Source organism: Rhinopithecus bieti, unplaced genomic scaffold (genome assembly GCF_001698545.2).
Source record: "Rhinopithecus bieti isolate Rb0 unplaced genomic scaffold, ASM169854v2 scaffold_5994, whole genome shotgun sequence".
In the NCBI taxonomy this organism is placed as follows: domain Eukaryota; kingdom Metazoa; phylum Chordata; class Mammalia; order Primates; family Cercopithecidae; genus Rhinopithecus; species Rhinopithecus bieti.
In genome coordinates, this window is record NW_016804891.1 from 1,459 (window position 1) to 14,960 (window position 13,502).

At 51.6% G+C, this 13,502-nt stretch overlaps 1 protein-coding gene across 1 annotated transcript; it reads left to right on the top strand.

Annotated features, from left to right (window-relative positions):
• Window positions 1-1,527: 1,527 nt before the first annotated feature.
• On the top strand, window positions 1,528-12,069 carry LOC108528764 (ral-GDS-related protein-like). Its single transcript, XM_017870745.1, has 12 exons — window positions 1,528-1,701; window positions 3,770-3,942; window positions 5,321-5,514; window positions 5,654-5,970; window positions 6,737-6,952; window positions 7,325-7,428; window positions 7,927-7,996; window positions 9,572-9,646; window positions 10,129-10,201; window positions 10,791-10,816; window positions 11,166-11,287; window positions 11,802-12,069. The coding sequence occupies exons 1-12, from the start codon at window positions 1,528-1,530 to the stop codon at window positions 11,839-11,841; spliced, it is 1,584 nt and encodes a 527-aa protein (XP_017726234.1). The 3' UTR covers window positions 11,842-12,069.
• The last annotated feature ends 1,433 nt before the right edge of the window (window positions 12,070-13,502 follow it).

Below are 13,502 nucleotides of genomic sequence, written 5' to 3' on the forward strand. Positions count from 1 at the left end.
AAATTTGAGCCGTCCTCCAAGGAAAGGACAGCACTGTAAAAGCTCACTGAATGGGGCGGGAGTCCACACTAAGGCCTGACCAGGCTGGAACCCTGATATCCAACTTCTAGCCTCCAGAACTGGGAGAACATAATTCTTTTTTTGATCAGATCTCCAGGCTATCGCTCTTTGTTGTACCATCCTGAACTAGCCCAGTAGTGCTATTCCATCATCTGTGTCATATTCCATCACTGAGAAGGGAGTCACTAACCCCTCAGTGCTGTCTTTGTGGATGCTGCCCACCCTAGGCTGAGATGAGGCACAGGGTCTGGGTCTAAATAAAATGGGAAGACACTGGAAGGTGCAATGTCAGAGGTGGAGGTCTGAATTTCATTTAATCTCAACCTCTACTGGTGCAGCATGAAAGAGGAGGCCCAGAGCAAAAGTGTCTTCTCCTGAGACCACACTGTGGACCCCAGGCCCACTGGAGTTCTATTCCATGCTACCTCTCACCCCTTCTTGTATTTCTTAAATCTGTAAGTGTGTGCAGTATCTACAGGGAACACCACACCATGAGTTTTATAAGATCTATCTCAAACATACCTCATGAGTTTCCTAGGAAGGAGATGAAAGCATAACCCCCATTGTGCATGCTGGGGAGGCCCCAAAACACCAAAGGAGTTCTCTAGGGTCTCACAACTGCTAGGATAAAGATTGTTTGACCCACAACTGTCTCCTCAAACCTGGGACCCTGGTTACATCCAGGTCTTCCGAAGGTGCTCAAGGGGCACACTTTGCCATAACGGTGAAAGGTAAGGAGTCGATGGGGGAGGGTGAGCGGCCAGAAGCCCAGAGGGGCCTTTGAGTAAGTCTCATGGAAAGGAGGCACTTACAGGATGGAACGTACAAGATGTGACCTCACTTCCTTGCTGACAGATCCCCAACAGAACCTAGAATTCTGGTAACTAGGAACCCATATTCTAGAGACAGCCCCATTTCCAGCTCAGTTGGTAGTCGACAGTCAAGAGAACAACACGTTCTCCTGCTGTGTCCCGACATGCTGCCGACCTCCTCATCGCAGAAGAGGCCAAAATGAGACTGTTTCCCGAGAATATAGACACTGGTTCAACCCTCGCCCTCGACGCCTCTGGCTCTTTGACAGAAGGCACCCACAGGTAACAAAGGGCCCAGGGCAGGCCCGTCCAGGTCAGGCCTCAGCTGTCCCCATCAGAACAGTGCTGAGCCCCTCCCCATGTGTTTGGGGGAAACAGGAGAAGAGAGGCCTTCTCTGGACAGGAGCAGGTAGGTTGTCCGGGGTTTGGAGCCTGGTCAGTGTGTCAGGTTCACAGCCCAGACCATGCCTTCAGGATGGGAAGGTGAGTGTCGAGGACACAGTTTGTCTGCTCAGATCTGAATCCCAAGACCTCAAGCTTCATCTGCCAGAGACCTCAACCTTCTCTGACTGGAGGTCTATCCAGATGCTCCTATGTGCCAAATCCTGATGGGGAAGGGGGTGCCAGGGAGGAATTCCAATGGGGGTATCGCACTATGGGGTCAGCCAGGCAGGCGACTGACACCTCTTTGCCCGGCTCTCGGGCACTCTCTTTGCAGAGCTTTACACAGCAGATCAAGCAGGAGCTGTTGGATGGATTCCATTTCTCCATCTTCCTCAAAGAAGGGCAGGGGCCCCCTGCTACCAACCACGGCCAGTGCTGCTCTGGGGTGAGATTGGGCACAGAAGGGTCTCCACAGACTGGGACTCAAAAAAACCAGGGTGGGCCCAGGACTCAAACACGAATATGGGGACTCCCTAGGCTCTGTCCTAGGGCTTCCACACTTGAGTGAGCCACTGTCCTCTCCCAAAGGAATCTGGCTGCCATTAGTCCCCAGTGGCAACTTGGTTACTGGCAAAGTCCCTTTCACCTATCAGAGGAAGATCAGAGAAAATCCTTCTGTTTTCTCTTGATGCTATGCCAGGAGTATCTCAGCATGTTGCTACAAGAATTGAGTACAATGATAACACTGTAGCAACATACTCATCCTGTTATCATCTTAATTCCCCACCCTAAGTGTATCTCTGGCAACAGGCAGCTCCCCTGCCCTGCCAGACCTCCTCCAGGACTTAAAATTCAACACTTCTACACAAACATGTTGTAGGGGGGTGGCGATTACAACAAAAGAAGGTGAAGCTACTCTAAGCATTTGTGTTTGAAGTCATCTCACAGAACTCATCCCTGCAGACCCACCAGGCAGGAGCTGCACCCTCGTATGTCACTGTAATATTCCTTAAGGGAGGCCATGTTTCACAACAGGTCAGCCTCTCAGTGCTGGTGGAGCCTATCATGATAAAATTTCCTTTCTAGGCAGCCTTTCTGCAGGGAGCATAATCCTATGTGTCTCCTAATAGGCTGGAGCAGTTTCCCAGGGCTGCCATAACATGCTCGCTGACTGAAGGAGTTACCACAGAAATCTGGTTCCTCACAATTTTGGAGACTGGAAGCCCAACGTCAAGCTGTCAGTCTGGGGTGGTTTCTCTGGGCCTCTCTCCTTGCCTTAGAGATGGCTGATTTCTATCGCTGTCAGCACAGGGTCTTCTCTTGAACTTCTCTGTGCATTGACCACCTCTCCTTGTAAGAACCACAGGCATATTAAATTAGGGGCCACCCTAATGAACTCACTTTACCTGAATTACATTTTCTAGAACTCTGTGTCCAAACACAGTCACATTCTGAGTCTTTGGGGTTGAGAATAGAAACAGTTACATTTGGGGGAGGGGACACAATTCAACCCATAAAATATACAAATCCCCTGCGGAAGACACGCACTCGGGAAAGGGATATCTGGGTGAAAGGATGCGCAGATACCAAGTTTCAACATCTCTAGTCAGTTGACTTTCCAAAAGGGCTCCAGCTGCTCACAGGGTCACCAGCAGCTTCTGAAGGTAGCTGCTTCTCTGAACACATCCTTCCCTGAATACTAACATGCTCTTAACTTTGTGCCAATCTGGTGTCTGCGTGGTAGAGAAAATCACCTTGTGTCATTTCCAGTTTCAAACCTACATTTGTGTAACCTTTCCCGGTTTCAATACCTGCCTGCGGTTTCTCTTCCATGAGTCGTCTGGCAGATCCTGGGCCTTGGGGTGTGCTTCCTCTGACCCTGGAGTCTTCTGGCATTTTCCCCTTGGCCAGGGCTGGGATGGCCATAACTGTTTCTCCAGACTCACGTTCATGTTAAAGAATAAAAACAATCATATCCCTTTAAGTCAAAAGGTTCTTCTAGAGCATCTTGTCCTGTGTGCTGTCACTAAAATGAGGAGGGGACGACACCTGGCCAGGCCCTTCCCCTCCATACCAGAAGTAGAGCCTCAGGTGGCCTAGAGGGAATTTCATCCAGTCCTCCCTGTGGAAGGTGCTCTCTTCTGATCCGGGTGCTGCTGAGCAAGCATTTGACATCCAAAAGCCCACGTCTCCTCTTCTCCACCATGAGGGTGATTTTTGAGGATTGCAAGGATGATGCTCTTCATGCGGGCTGTTGATACAGAGGGTGCTATTGCCCCACAGCTCACATTCACTGTGCCGATGTCTTGAAGGCATGAATCATTTTCTCCTTCTCCATCCTTACATGTCATTTTTCTTTGAAAGCCTAGAACACTTTTCACCATGGGCACCCAGGTTCTCCACACGCACAAGTCCCTGAAGGGTTGGTGTTTCTTGGTGTGCGTTCCAGATCCCAATCCTCTGGTGGTTCATGGAGTTCCCACTGACTCCTGTGTCCCTCTTTGTCCCCCTAGTATGAAAATGAGATCTGCAGGATGCCAACTTTCCAGCCTGGCAGAGGGGAGAAGCTTTTGGTGTCCCTGGTTCCAGTCTTTCTAACTAAACCCATCCCATCTTATGCCACCTGCCTGGGTCCCTCCTGGGACTTTATCACCGTGCCACACTTTTTGGAACTACTCATTAGAAGGTGAGTGTCCATCCCCTCCAGGGCACAGAGGTGCCTCTGTCCCCTACTGGTTGTGTCTTTAAGATGCAGCTCTTGGAGCCTCAGTTGGCTCCTCTGGAACAGGGAGTAGTGAGAAGTTGAACCTCACAGGGTTCTTGTAGGGACTGAATGATCTAAGACACGGCAATCAAAAGGGTCCCTAGAGACTAAAACTCTGGACAATCTGCTGTGGGTGCTGTGATTCATGTCTATTACTTTTCTCTTCCCCCTCACTGAAGCAGCTCTCAGCATTCTGCCACAATGGCCCATATCTCCTGCTGTTTGGAAAGGCACAGAGAAAGCAAGTCTGTGATGGCATCGGTAAAGGATGTCTGAGATTCTTTCTGGCTGGACTTTCTCCTTGACACAGAAGAGGGGTTCCTTGGTGCTGAAAAAGGAGCCACAGGCCCACTCAGACATCTGGAGAGGCTCACTGGGGTTCTCCAATGGTTGGGGTTCTTTCATTCAACATATACATACAAAACACCTCATTTGTACATCGCTCTTCTTGTGGCTTGGCTTAATTTCATAAACAAAGCAGATGACAATCCATGGGCCTCAATTCTACTCAGAGTCACGTGCTCACAGTAGACACAATAAACAAATCATATCTACAGAATGTTAGAGGGGAAACCCTCATGGCCTCCTCTACATATGGTGGCATCCTCCCAGATTCTGACTAGAATGACGGAGCCCAGCAACAAGTATAACCTGGGGGGATTTAGGATTCTGAAGGGCCTCTTCACCCACAAAATGTGGGTGGAAATATGTGGACTGTGGCTGGGGAGAGACTAAAGCAGTCTTGGGGTTCATATGTCTTAGAATTCCCATGACAAGGCTGACATCTGGGGACTTCCCCTGCAAGAGGCAAATACTGAGTTCTGTAAATGGAAAGTTAGGTCCCCTGCAAAGGAGAAGTGAGGCTGGGGTCACAGCTGGCCACTGAGAGATGCATCCCCAGTACTGTGGCTTCCCAACTCTCCCTGTACTCCTCCACCTGACTTCTGCCCCTACCCTCCTAACTCCAGCAGCAGGGGAACCAGAGCTGGAGCTTTGATGAGCAAGCTGCTCACTAATCTGCCTGGATCTACAGTCTTGAGTGCCCAGGTGCACAGTGCTGTGCTCCAGGGCCGTTGGGAAGAGAACATCTGTGGGACGCTGGGGCACACAAGGGTCTGTACAGCTCTGCTGCATGGCCAGGTCTGCTCCTTCCAGGATAGCACTGATGGCTTGTGGTAGGGTGGGGCTGGCCTCTACACAGGCAGCAAGAGGCCAGGGACCCAGATCCACACAAGGGTGCCCTGGAGGGCTGTGTGGGAGAAGGCCAGACCTCTGACTCAGCTGTCCACTCCATCACCAGCACCACCACCTCCATTTTGTTCACTTGGCCCCCTGAAAACACTTCAGTTTGCTGCCAGACCCTGCAATGGTCATATTTCTGGATAAAGCTGGCCTTCAGGACCTTCACCTGGCCTGGACTGGGCTTGGAGGACCATCAGGAAATTGTGCTAGGCCAGTTGGTGCTTCTGGAGCCCAAGGAGGCCAAGCCAGAAGGTAAGGAGGCTTGTAGTTTGCAAGACTTCTGGGGGTGGTGTTTTGGGGCTACAATTCCCTTAAATTCCATCCAGTCATTTCTGTACTTGTAAATTCCAGTGAAAAGTGACTGGTGTGGTGACCTTTTCTCTTTTTCCAGATCCTGCTCCACCTCCTGGGCAACACACATTAACAATGCTGGTCCTGGAGCCAGCACCACCACTGCTGGTGGACCTGCGACCTGCTCTGGAGCCAGAGTCACGTGCAGCCCTGGATGCACCAGGATATCTATATTCAGCACCAGCACCAGCACCAGGGGAAGGGCCCCTTCCAGGAACAGTGCTGGAGCCACAGTCAGCCCCAGAGTCCCCCTATCCCTCTCCCGGGACAGTCAAGACTCAACCCAGTGAGGAGCTGCCTGACATCACGACCTTCCCTCCCAGGCTGCTGGCAGAGCAGCTGACCCTCATGGATGCGGTGAGCAGCTGGGCTTTCCAGGCTGTGCCTCTGGCACCAGCTGGCTCAGACCACCCTCCCCCCGAGGAGTCGCCAAAGCCCTGGGTCCAATTTCAGCCCCACTTCTTACCAACCATGGGATCTGGATGAGTTTCCTCACCCACAAGCCTTCCCTGTCTGCATGTAGACAGCAGAGATGGGACATCACCCGTGCCAGCTGCACAGAGTGACTGTGCAGACTGAATGACAGGGGATGGACAGAAAGCAGGACAGGGCAGGTGATCACTGAGGGGCAGGCAGGGCCATGGGTCACTCACCCAGCTGCTCAGGAGCCTCACCACCCTCAGTACTTGTTAGGTAAATGATGCATACTAGATTCTATGGCAGACACCAAAACAGAGCCCAAGGTTGGAGCTGCCACAAGGAAAGTGCAACGGTATGGAGAGAAGGAGTAGAGGGCTGATTGGGATGGGAGGAAGTAGAGGCCTCAGGATGGGCAGGTCTGAGCCACCTTCTAGTTCCTGGAGTGAGGATGGCCTGGGAGAAAATGTCACTCTCTCTTCCCACCCTTGTTGGGTTCTGGGCCACGATGCATTCAGGGTCCTCAGTGGCAGAAAACCAAACGCAGGACTCCCACAAGTCTGGAGCATATTTTAAAGCTTTCTGAGCTCCAGCTCTGTTCCTGCCAGAGACTGTGGATGACTGTGAGCTCATTTCCTGCCTGGTACTGTGGGTGACTCTGATCTGGGATGTGCTGAGTCCATGACACTCTCCTCCTCCCCCAAAGGAGCTGCTCAAGAAGGTGGAGCTCTACGAATGCATGGGCTCCATCTGGGGCCAACGACATCAGAAGGGGAGTGAGCACGTGGCACCCACAGTTTGTGCCACCATCGCACACTTCAACAGGCTCACCAACTGTGTCACCACCTCCTGCCTCAGGGACCAGAGCATGAGGGCCCGGGACAGGGCCAGGGTGGTGGAGCACTGGATCAAGGTGGCCAGGGTAAGCCATGGTTGGGCCTTGGGATTCCCTCTCTAAAAATGGGGAACTACCTCTTCTCCTCCATCGGCTTTCAGGATTGGCATCTGTATCTCTAGCCTGAGCCCTGCACATCCCCTAAGCCCTTCTTCCCAGAGCTTCCCTGACCTTGACCCCCATGGCCCAGTGGTGGCTGCTCACTTCTGACCTGGGATCTTCCTTGGGTTGAACTGAAATCCTCCTAGATGAGTGACATTCACTCAGCTCCAGGTGTGCCCTCGCGAGGTTCCCTGGACCTCTGCTTTATTCAGGAAGGGAGATCTCAGCAGAGGGGGCTGAGGCTGAAGTGGGTCTGACTCCAACTCTGGACCTCACAGTTCACTCTTCCCTCTCCAGGAGTGCCTAAGCCTCAACAACTTCTCCTCGGTGCATGCCATCGTCTCTACTCTGAGCAGTAACCCAATACATTGGCTACACAAGATGTGGGCAGGAGTGTCCAGGTGAGAAGCTGCCTCCAGGGGAGCACCAGTGTTGACCTAGGGACCCATAGGTCTCCCCATGTGCCTTCAATGACTCTGAAAGGTTCTTGGAGACCAGGGACATTGGAGGCCGGGATGGGCTGTTGGGTGTGGTCATTAAGCTGCCCTGGACTCCAGGGCAAGGATTTCCAACTCAGGACTAAGGATTTTTCAACCATCAGGAATAGGCTAGAGCCAACTGGAGGCTTCCAGGTGTTTGCACCCAGCAGTGGAACTGTGTCCAGCTGGAAGCTAACTGTGAACACGCAGGGGCTCAGGGGCCAGGGGAGGAGATGGGCCAGGGGAGGAGCATGACAGGTCCCACCCCTGTCCTCTGGAGCCCTTGTCATCAGAGGACCCCACTGGAGACGTTCACACAGGAAGCTGGGATTCACTGGGTTTTCAAACAAAAGGGATTGGAACTCACAAATCTGCCCCCTGATTCCCAAATTTACCCTTTTTTCCTTCCTCTGTCCATAGCAAAAGCACAAAATATTTAAAAGAACTCTGCAAAAAAGACACTGCAGTGAAGAGGGACCTGCTGATCAAGGTACAGTTCAGTCTGGGAGATGCCGGACAAGTGTTTAAGGGACACAGAAAACAGTGAGTTTGGAAGGGCATTGGACGTGGTGTGCAGTGGTTATTTGGTAATATTTTGACTTACCTACAGAAAGTGGACTTGAAAAATTCCCTCCATGCCTACTTTGGGCAACCAGGAAGAGAGGTGTGGGGGTCCATGGGCACATGGGGGCACAGGGGCAGGAGGCCCTGGAAATGGGATGTGGCAATGGCTGCTGGGCTACTGGGCTGCTGAGCGGGAGTGATGAGCTGCAGCATTAGCAGGACTCTGGCTCCCATGCTGGTCCATGCTGCTGGCATGGAGCTTCCTCCAGGCTGGGGGGTGGTCACTGTAGGTGGGACTTTCTTCCTTCTTCAAACTGGGAGCAATTCCTCAGGAAGCCAGGCCTCTGCTGCTGCTTCTGTCTGCAGTGCACCTCCATGATCAGGGGGCCTCTGCCCACACTGGGGGAAAGAAGGAATGACAACAGAGGAAGCTCATGTGCCAGGGAGTCCAGTAGACAGCACAGCTATGGGTACTAATGGGCAACTTCAGGACAGATGTATGTGCTTGCTGGGACTCCCTGCTCTGCCCTTTGCAGACATCTGAAAATGGTCATGTCACAGGATGCTCACCAGTTAGCAGTGACACATGCTCATGACAAGTATCTGGGGGATCCATGCATTCCTAGGGGATCCTCCCTGACCAGATCTTGGAAACCTCCATGCAAATGAGAAGGCAACATGTCACCCCAGCCAGGATTCTGGAAAACCCTGCCATATCCGTCAGAGATGTTGCCTCATGAGGCCACATCCTGAGTGGAGGAAGAGAGAGTTCTGTGCACGGAACTCCCCTGGGGGATCATTGGCGAGGCCAAACCATGGATTTGGCACGGCACAAACCCGGTTTGTGTGGCAGAGACTCCAGTGGGGCTCAGATACGCAGCTGCCACTTAACCAGGTCTCCTAAAATGCCCTGCCCCTTTCCCATCACGACTCTGTCAGGCTGAAGACCCAGACACTCAGAGACTCCAGAGAACAAGACCCTGATGGGTGGTGGTGCTGGGATGTGGGGTGAAGGCAGCCGAGACAGAACCTCCAGGAGGGGGAGGAGATTCCCTCTCTTTTGCAGTCCTGGGGAGTCACTGCCCGCTCTGGGCCTCTGTTTCCTCATCTGGAAAATGAAGGGATGCTGAGCCTGTAGTGCGGGCCTCACAGGGTGGAAATGAGGTTCAAGAAAAGAAAGCAATTGGAGGGTGCTCGTGCCTGGTTCTTCCTCAGAGGGATGAGGGGGAGAACAATGACAACAGCTGCTGGGAACTGAGCACTCAAGAGGCCCTGTGAGGTAGCTGTGGTTTCCATGGCTCTTTACAGAAGAGGAAACAGTCTCAGGGAGGCCCGGCTGCATGAGCGGGTGACACACACAGGGAGTGTGGAGCTGGCCGGTGGTATGAGCACTGTGCCAGGTGACTCACGCCAGTCCCTGGGGATCCAAGTGTGGGGTGGCTGGGGTGTAACTGGGGGAAGGGAGGAGAGCCTCACTGTCCCTGTACCTGACACCTGGCAGACGGGGAGCTTTAAGGTGGCCACCCAGGAGAGGAACCCCCAGGGAGCCCAGACCAGGCTGCGGAGACAGAAGAAGGTGAGTGAGACTGTGGCATGGAGGGACCACAGGGGATCAGAGGACAGGGCTCTTTATCCCAGCAGCTGGAGACCTCCATATCAAGACAGTGAGGCCTTCCTCCCCAGCCCTGTCATCCTATGGTCACTGGGCCTGGAAATCCTCCATTGGTGACATCAGAGCAAGGGTCTGAGAAAGCAGGACTCAGAGTGGATGTGGGGAAGGGTAAGGCTGAGACCACAGGCCCTTGTGACTTGTTAAAATCCCACCACAGTGGTAACTAGGAGTGATTGCTAGACTTGGAGGTCAGCTGGTATAGAGGAGGCAGAGAATTGGGAAAGGCAGCTGAGGGTCTTTGGCGGCTACAACTGGGAGACCTGGGGACGGGGGTTCTGGGACACAGGGGCTGATGGGATTTCATGGGACAGGGCCTTGGGCAGACAGGTGAGGGTCAATACTCATCACCACTACCCCTCCCACCTCCCCACCCCTCCATGTCACAGGGCGTGGTCCCCTTCCTGGGGGATTTTCTGACTGAGTTACACAGGTTGGATTCGGACATCCTGGAATATCTGGATGTAAGTGAGCCTGGGGCCGGCTTGTTGGGAACCAGGATCCTGAGGCTTGCGAGGAGAGGGGCCTGGATCAAGCCTTTAGATCTCAGCCCTTGGAAAACCTCCTCTCCTGAGAGCCTCACAGCTGCTCCTCTGGGTGGGGGTGTCAGGCCCATCTCATACAGCTGAGTGAAGGAGGCTCCATGCAGCCACCAGTCCCTATCCCTGAGTGTTGAAGCTGTAGAGCTGCCTGACTGCAACACTGCTGAGATGTGGACTGAACTGGACTCAGCCTCTCCATGGGGTAGTCCCACAATAGGAGGGTGAAATTGAGCCTTTCCAAGGGCAGGCAATTCCAGGGTCACTGAGTGCTTTCTTTCTATGAGAGACCTCAGTTTCTCTGTCTGTCATCAGAGAAGGTTAAGGCAGAGGGTCCCGAGCCTCAGCTCCCTTGTCCCCTGCTCTAGAGCCCGGAGCCTGAGGCAGGTCCAAATCCTGTCATGTGCACATCCCCTCACCCTGGTGGCCTTGACAGTAGAGTGGCATGGGAAGGGATGGGGTGGGGCTGATTGTGGGCCAGGGACCTTTCTGATGGACTCTGTCTGCCTTTCACGGCAACACCAACAAGAGGAGGAAGGTGAGCAGCTGGGGCACTCACATTGGTTGAGGGTGGGGATGTGGATGTCACAGTCCACCCTGGGCAGGACACTCCCTGGTTCCATCCTCTACATCTTAGTTTACTGGGAGGGTTTGACACATACAGGAGGAGGAGACCTATCCCAGTGGAGAGAGTGGGAAAGGCAGTGGAATCAAAGACCAATTCCTGCAGGAGGGGTTGTTCACATCCAACTCTGAGAACAGGCTGGGGGCTTCATGGGGCCCCTTCAGAGAACGGCCCCAGAGACCAGCCCCTTCTCCCTGCCTGCCAAAGGCCCCCTCAGCATCTTCCACCCAGGACCTGTCAGCATCCTGCCTTCTGTCTCTAGGAGGTCCAAGTTCTACGGGAAATGCAGCTGCTCCAAGTGGCTGCCATGAATTATAGGCTTCGGCCTCTTGAGAAATTTCTCACCTGTTTCTCAAGAATGGAGCAGCTCAGTGACAAGGAGAGGTAAGGCCCTGGCACGTGGGCAGCGGGTGGGAGAAAGCTCTCCATTTTTTTTTTTTTTTTAACATGGTCTGGCTCTGTCGCCCAGGCTGCACTGCAGTGTCACCATCTCTGCTCACTGCAACATCTGCCTCCTGGGCTCAAGCCCTTCCTCAGCCTCCCAAGCAGCTGGAACTACTGCTATCCACCACCGTGTCCGGTTGTTCTCCTGTTGTTGTTCTGGTACAGGTGGGGTTTCACGATGATGTCCAGGCTGGTCTCAAACTCCTGGCCTCAAGCAATCCACCCACCTCAGCCTCCCAAAGTACTGACAGTACAGGTGTGAGCCACCCAAACTGGCCTCGAGGAGGCTCTTCTGTGGGGAGCTGCAGAGAGCCTATGGCCATGACTCCACTGCCAGCATCAAGCCCTGTTGCATGGGGACTGCTGGTGAACCAGGATTCCAGCTGGGCAGGCACAGAGAGGGGACCTGATGTGTGGTTCATGGTGGCCTCACAGCTGCCTCTCTGTCCTGCAGCTACAAGCTGTCCTGCCAGCTGGATCCTGAATCCCAGTAGGCCAGAAACATCCTGTAGTGGCTGGGACCTCATCTGGATGCTCACCAGACCACTGGCTCTGAATCATCCTTCACCGACACCGGGGACACCAGGGAAACACATCTAGGTGGCTGGCAGCTCAGCTGCATCTTGACCCTGCTCCTCAACCCCAACTCCTCCTGCTGGCCAGGATCAGGCCATGGGACTTTTGCAAGTCAGGCGGGAGACCATTTTATGTTTATTTTCTTTAGTGTGTAAGTAACGTTTTTTTTTTTCTCTTAAGTTTCATTAAAATAAAATTTTAAAACATTATTCAGGATGTTCTATTGTTGTTGGAATGAGAACAGTAACTCCAGTGCAGTAACTGTATACCAGTCTTTTGGATTCATAGTTCAGCATGTCAAATTGAGGCTATGGCTGAACAAGTGATGGAATAGTGTTCGCGTTACACCCGCCAACCGTTTAATGTTTTCCTTCTTTATTCAAATTAATTATTGCTAACTCTGTTTAAGGAAAACAAAAAATAAAACAAACAAACAAAAAACCCTTAAAACCATAGTATGTCACCCAATCTACCACACTTGTTCTACTGACCACCTACTCACAAACTTAAATTCTAGTTAAATTCAAGTTCCACTGGGTTACTCTACTGTTTTAAGTTGTAAATATTTAATGAATCACTTAAATATTTACTGAAGGGCTGGAGATGGGAGGTATTTATGCAAGTGGTAGGGCTGGCCTTCTCCAGAAGTCCTGGGCAGAAAGGAACCGGCCATGAGTCTCTAGGAAATAAAGTTTTTCCACTATGGATCTTCCCAGACTTTCTGACACCTCTCACCTAAGGGAACATCAAGGAAGGAGAGAATTGTTTGAACCCAGTATCTAAAGGATGTCCCACAGCTTAATTTGAACACAAGCCGCATTGAGGTATATCAGACAAAAACAAGTCAAAGAAATCAACATTTCAGGGTCTGAAATATAATACCCCCAAATCAGCACAAAATAAACACTTAAATCCAGTCCTGGAGCCACAAAGCTCCTATAAGAAAGTTGGGAGTTTGTATTTCAGCAAAACTTGTATCTATGTATGCAGCTTGCAAAAAAGAAAGAAAACAAAAGAAAAATTATCTATGGCAAGAAACCCTTAGGCCATGCAATTGATTTGGCAATACTTTTCTTTCTTATTTTAGTTCTTTTGGATAGGACACAAAAATCACTGCTAACAAATGTGAATACAAACACATGGGACTATACATCATTTTAGAGCTTCCGCATAGGAAAGAGAAAAAATGAACCATGAAAGAAGGCATCTGATGAGTTCATGTCCTTTGTAGGGACATGGATGAAGCTGGAAACCATCATTATCAGCAAACTATCACAAACAGAAAATCAAACACCGCATGTTCTCACTCATAGGTGGGAATTGAACAGTGAGAATACTTGGACACAGGAAGGGTAACATCGCATACTGGGGCCTGTGGTGGGTTTGTGGGTTGGGGAAGGGAGAGAATAGGAGATATACCTAATGAAAATGATGAGGTAATGGGTACAGAACATCAATATGGCAAATGTATACATATGTAACGAATCTGCATGTTGTGCACATGTACCCTAGAACATAAAGTATAATAATAGAAAAAAAGAAGGCATCCTACACATTGAAAGAAAGTTCAGCAGAATCA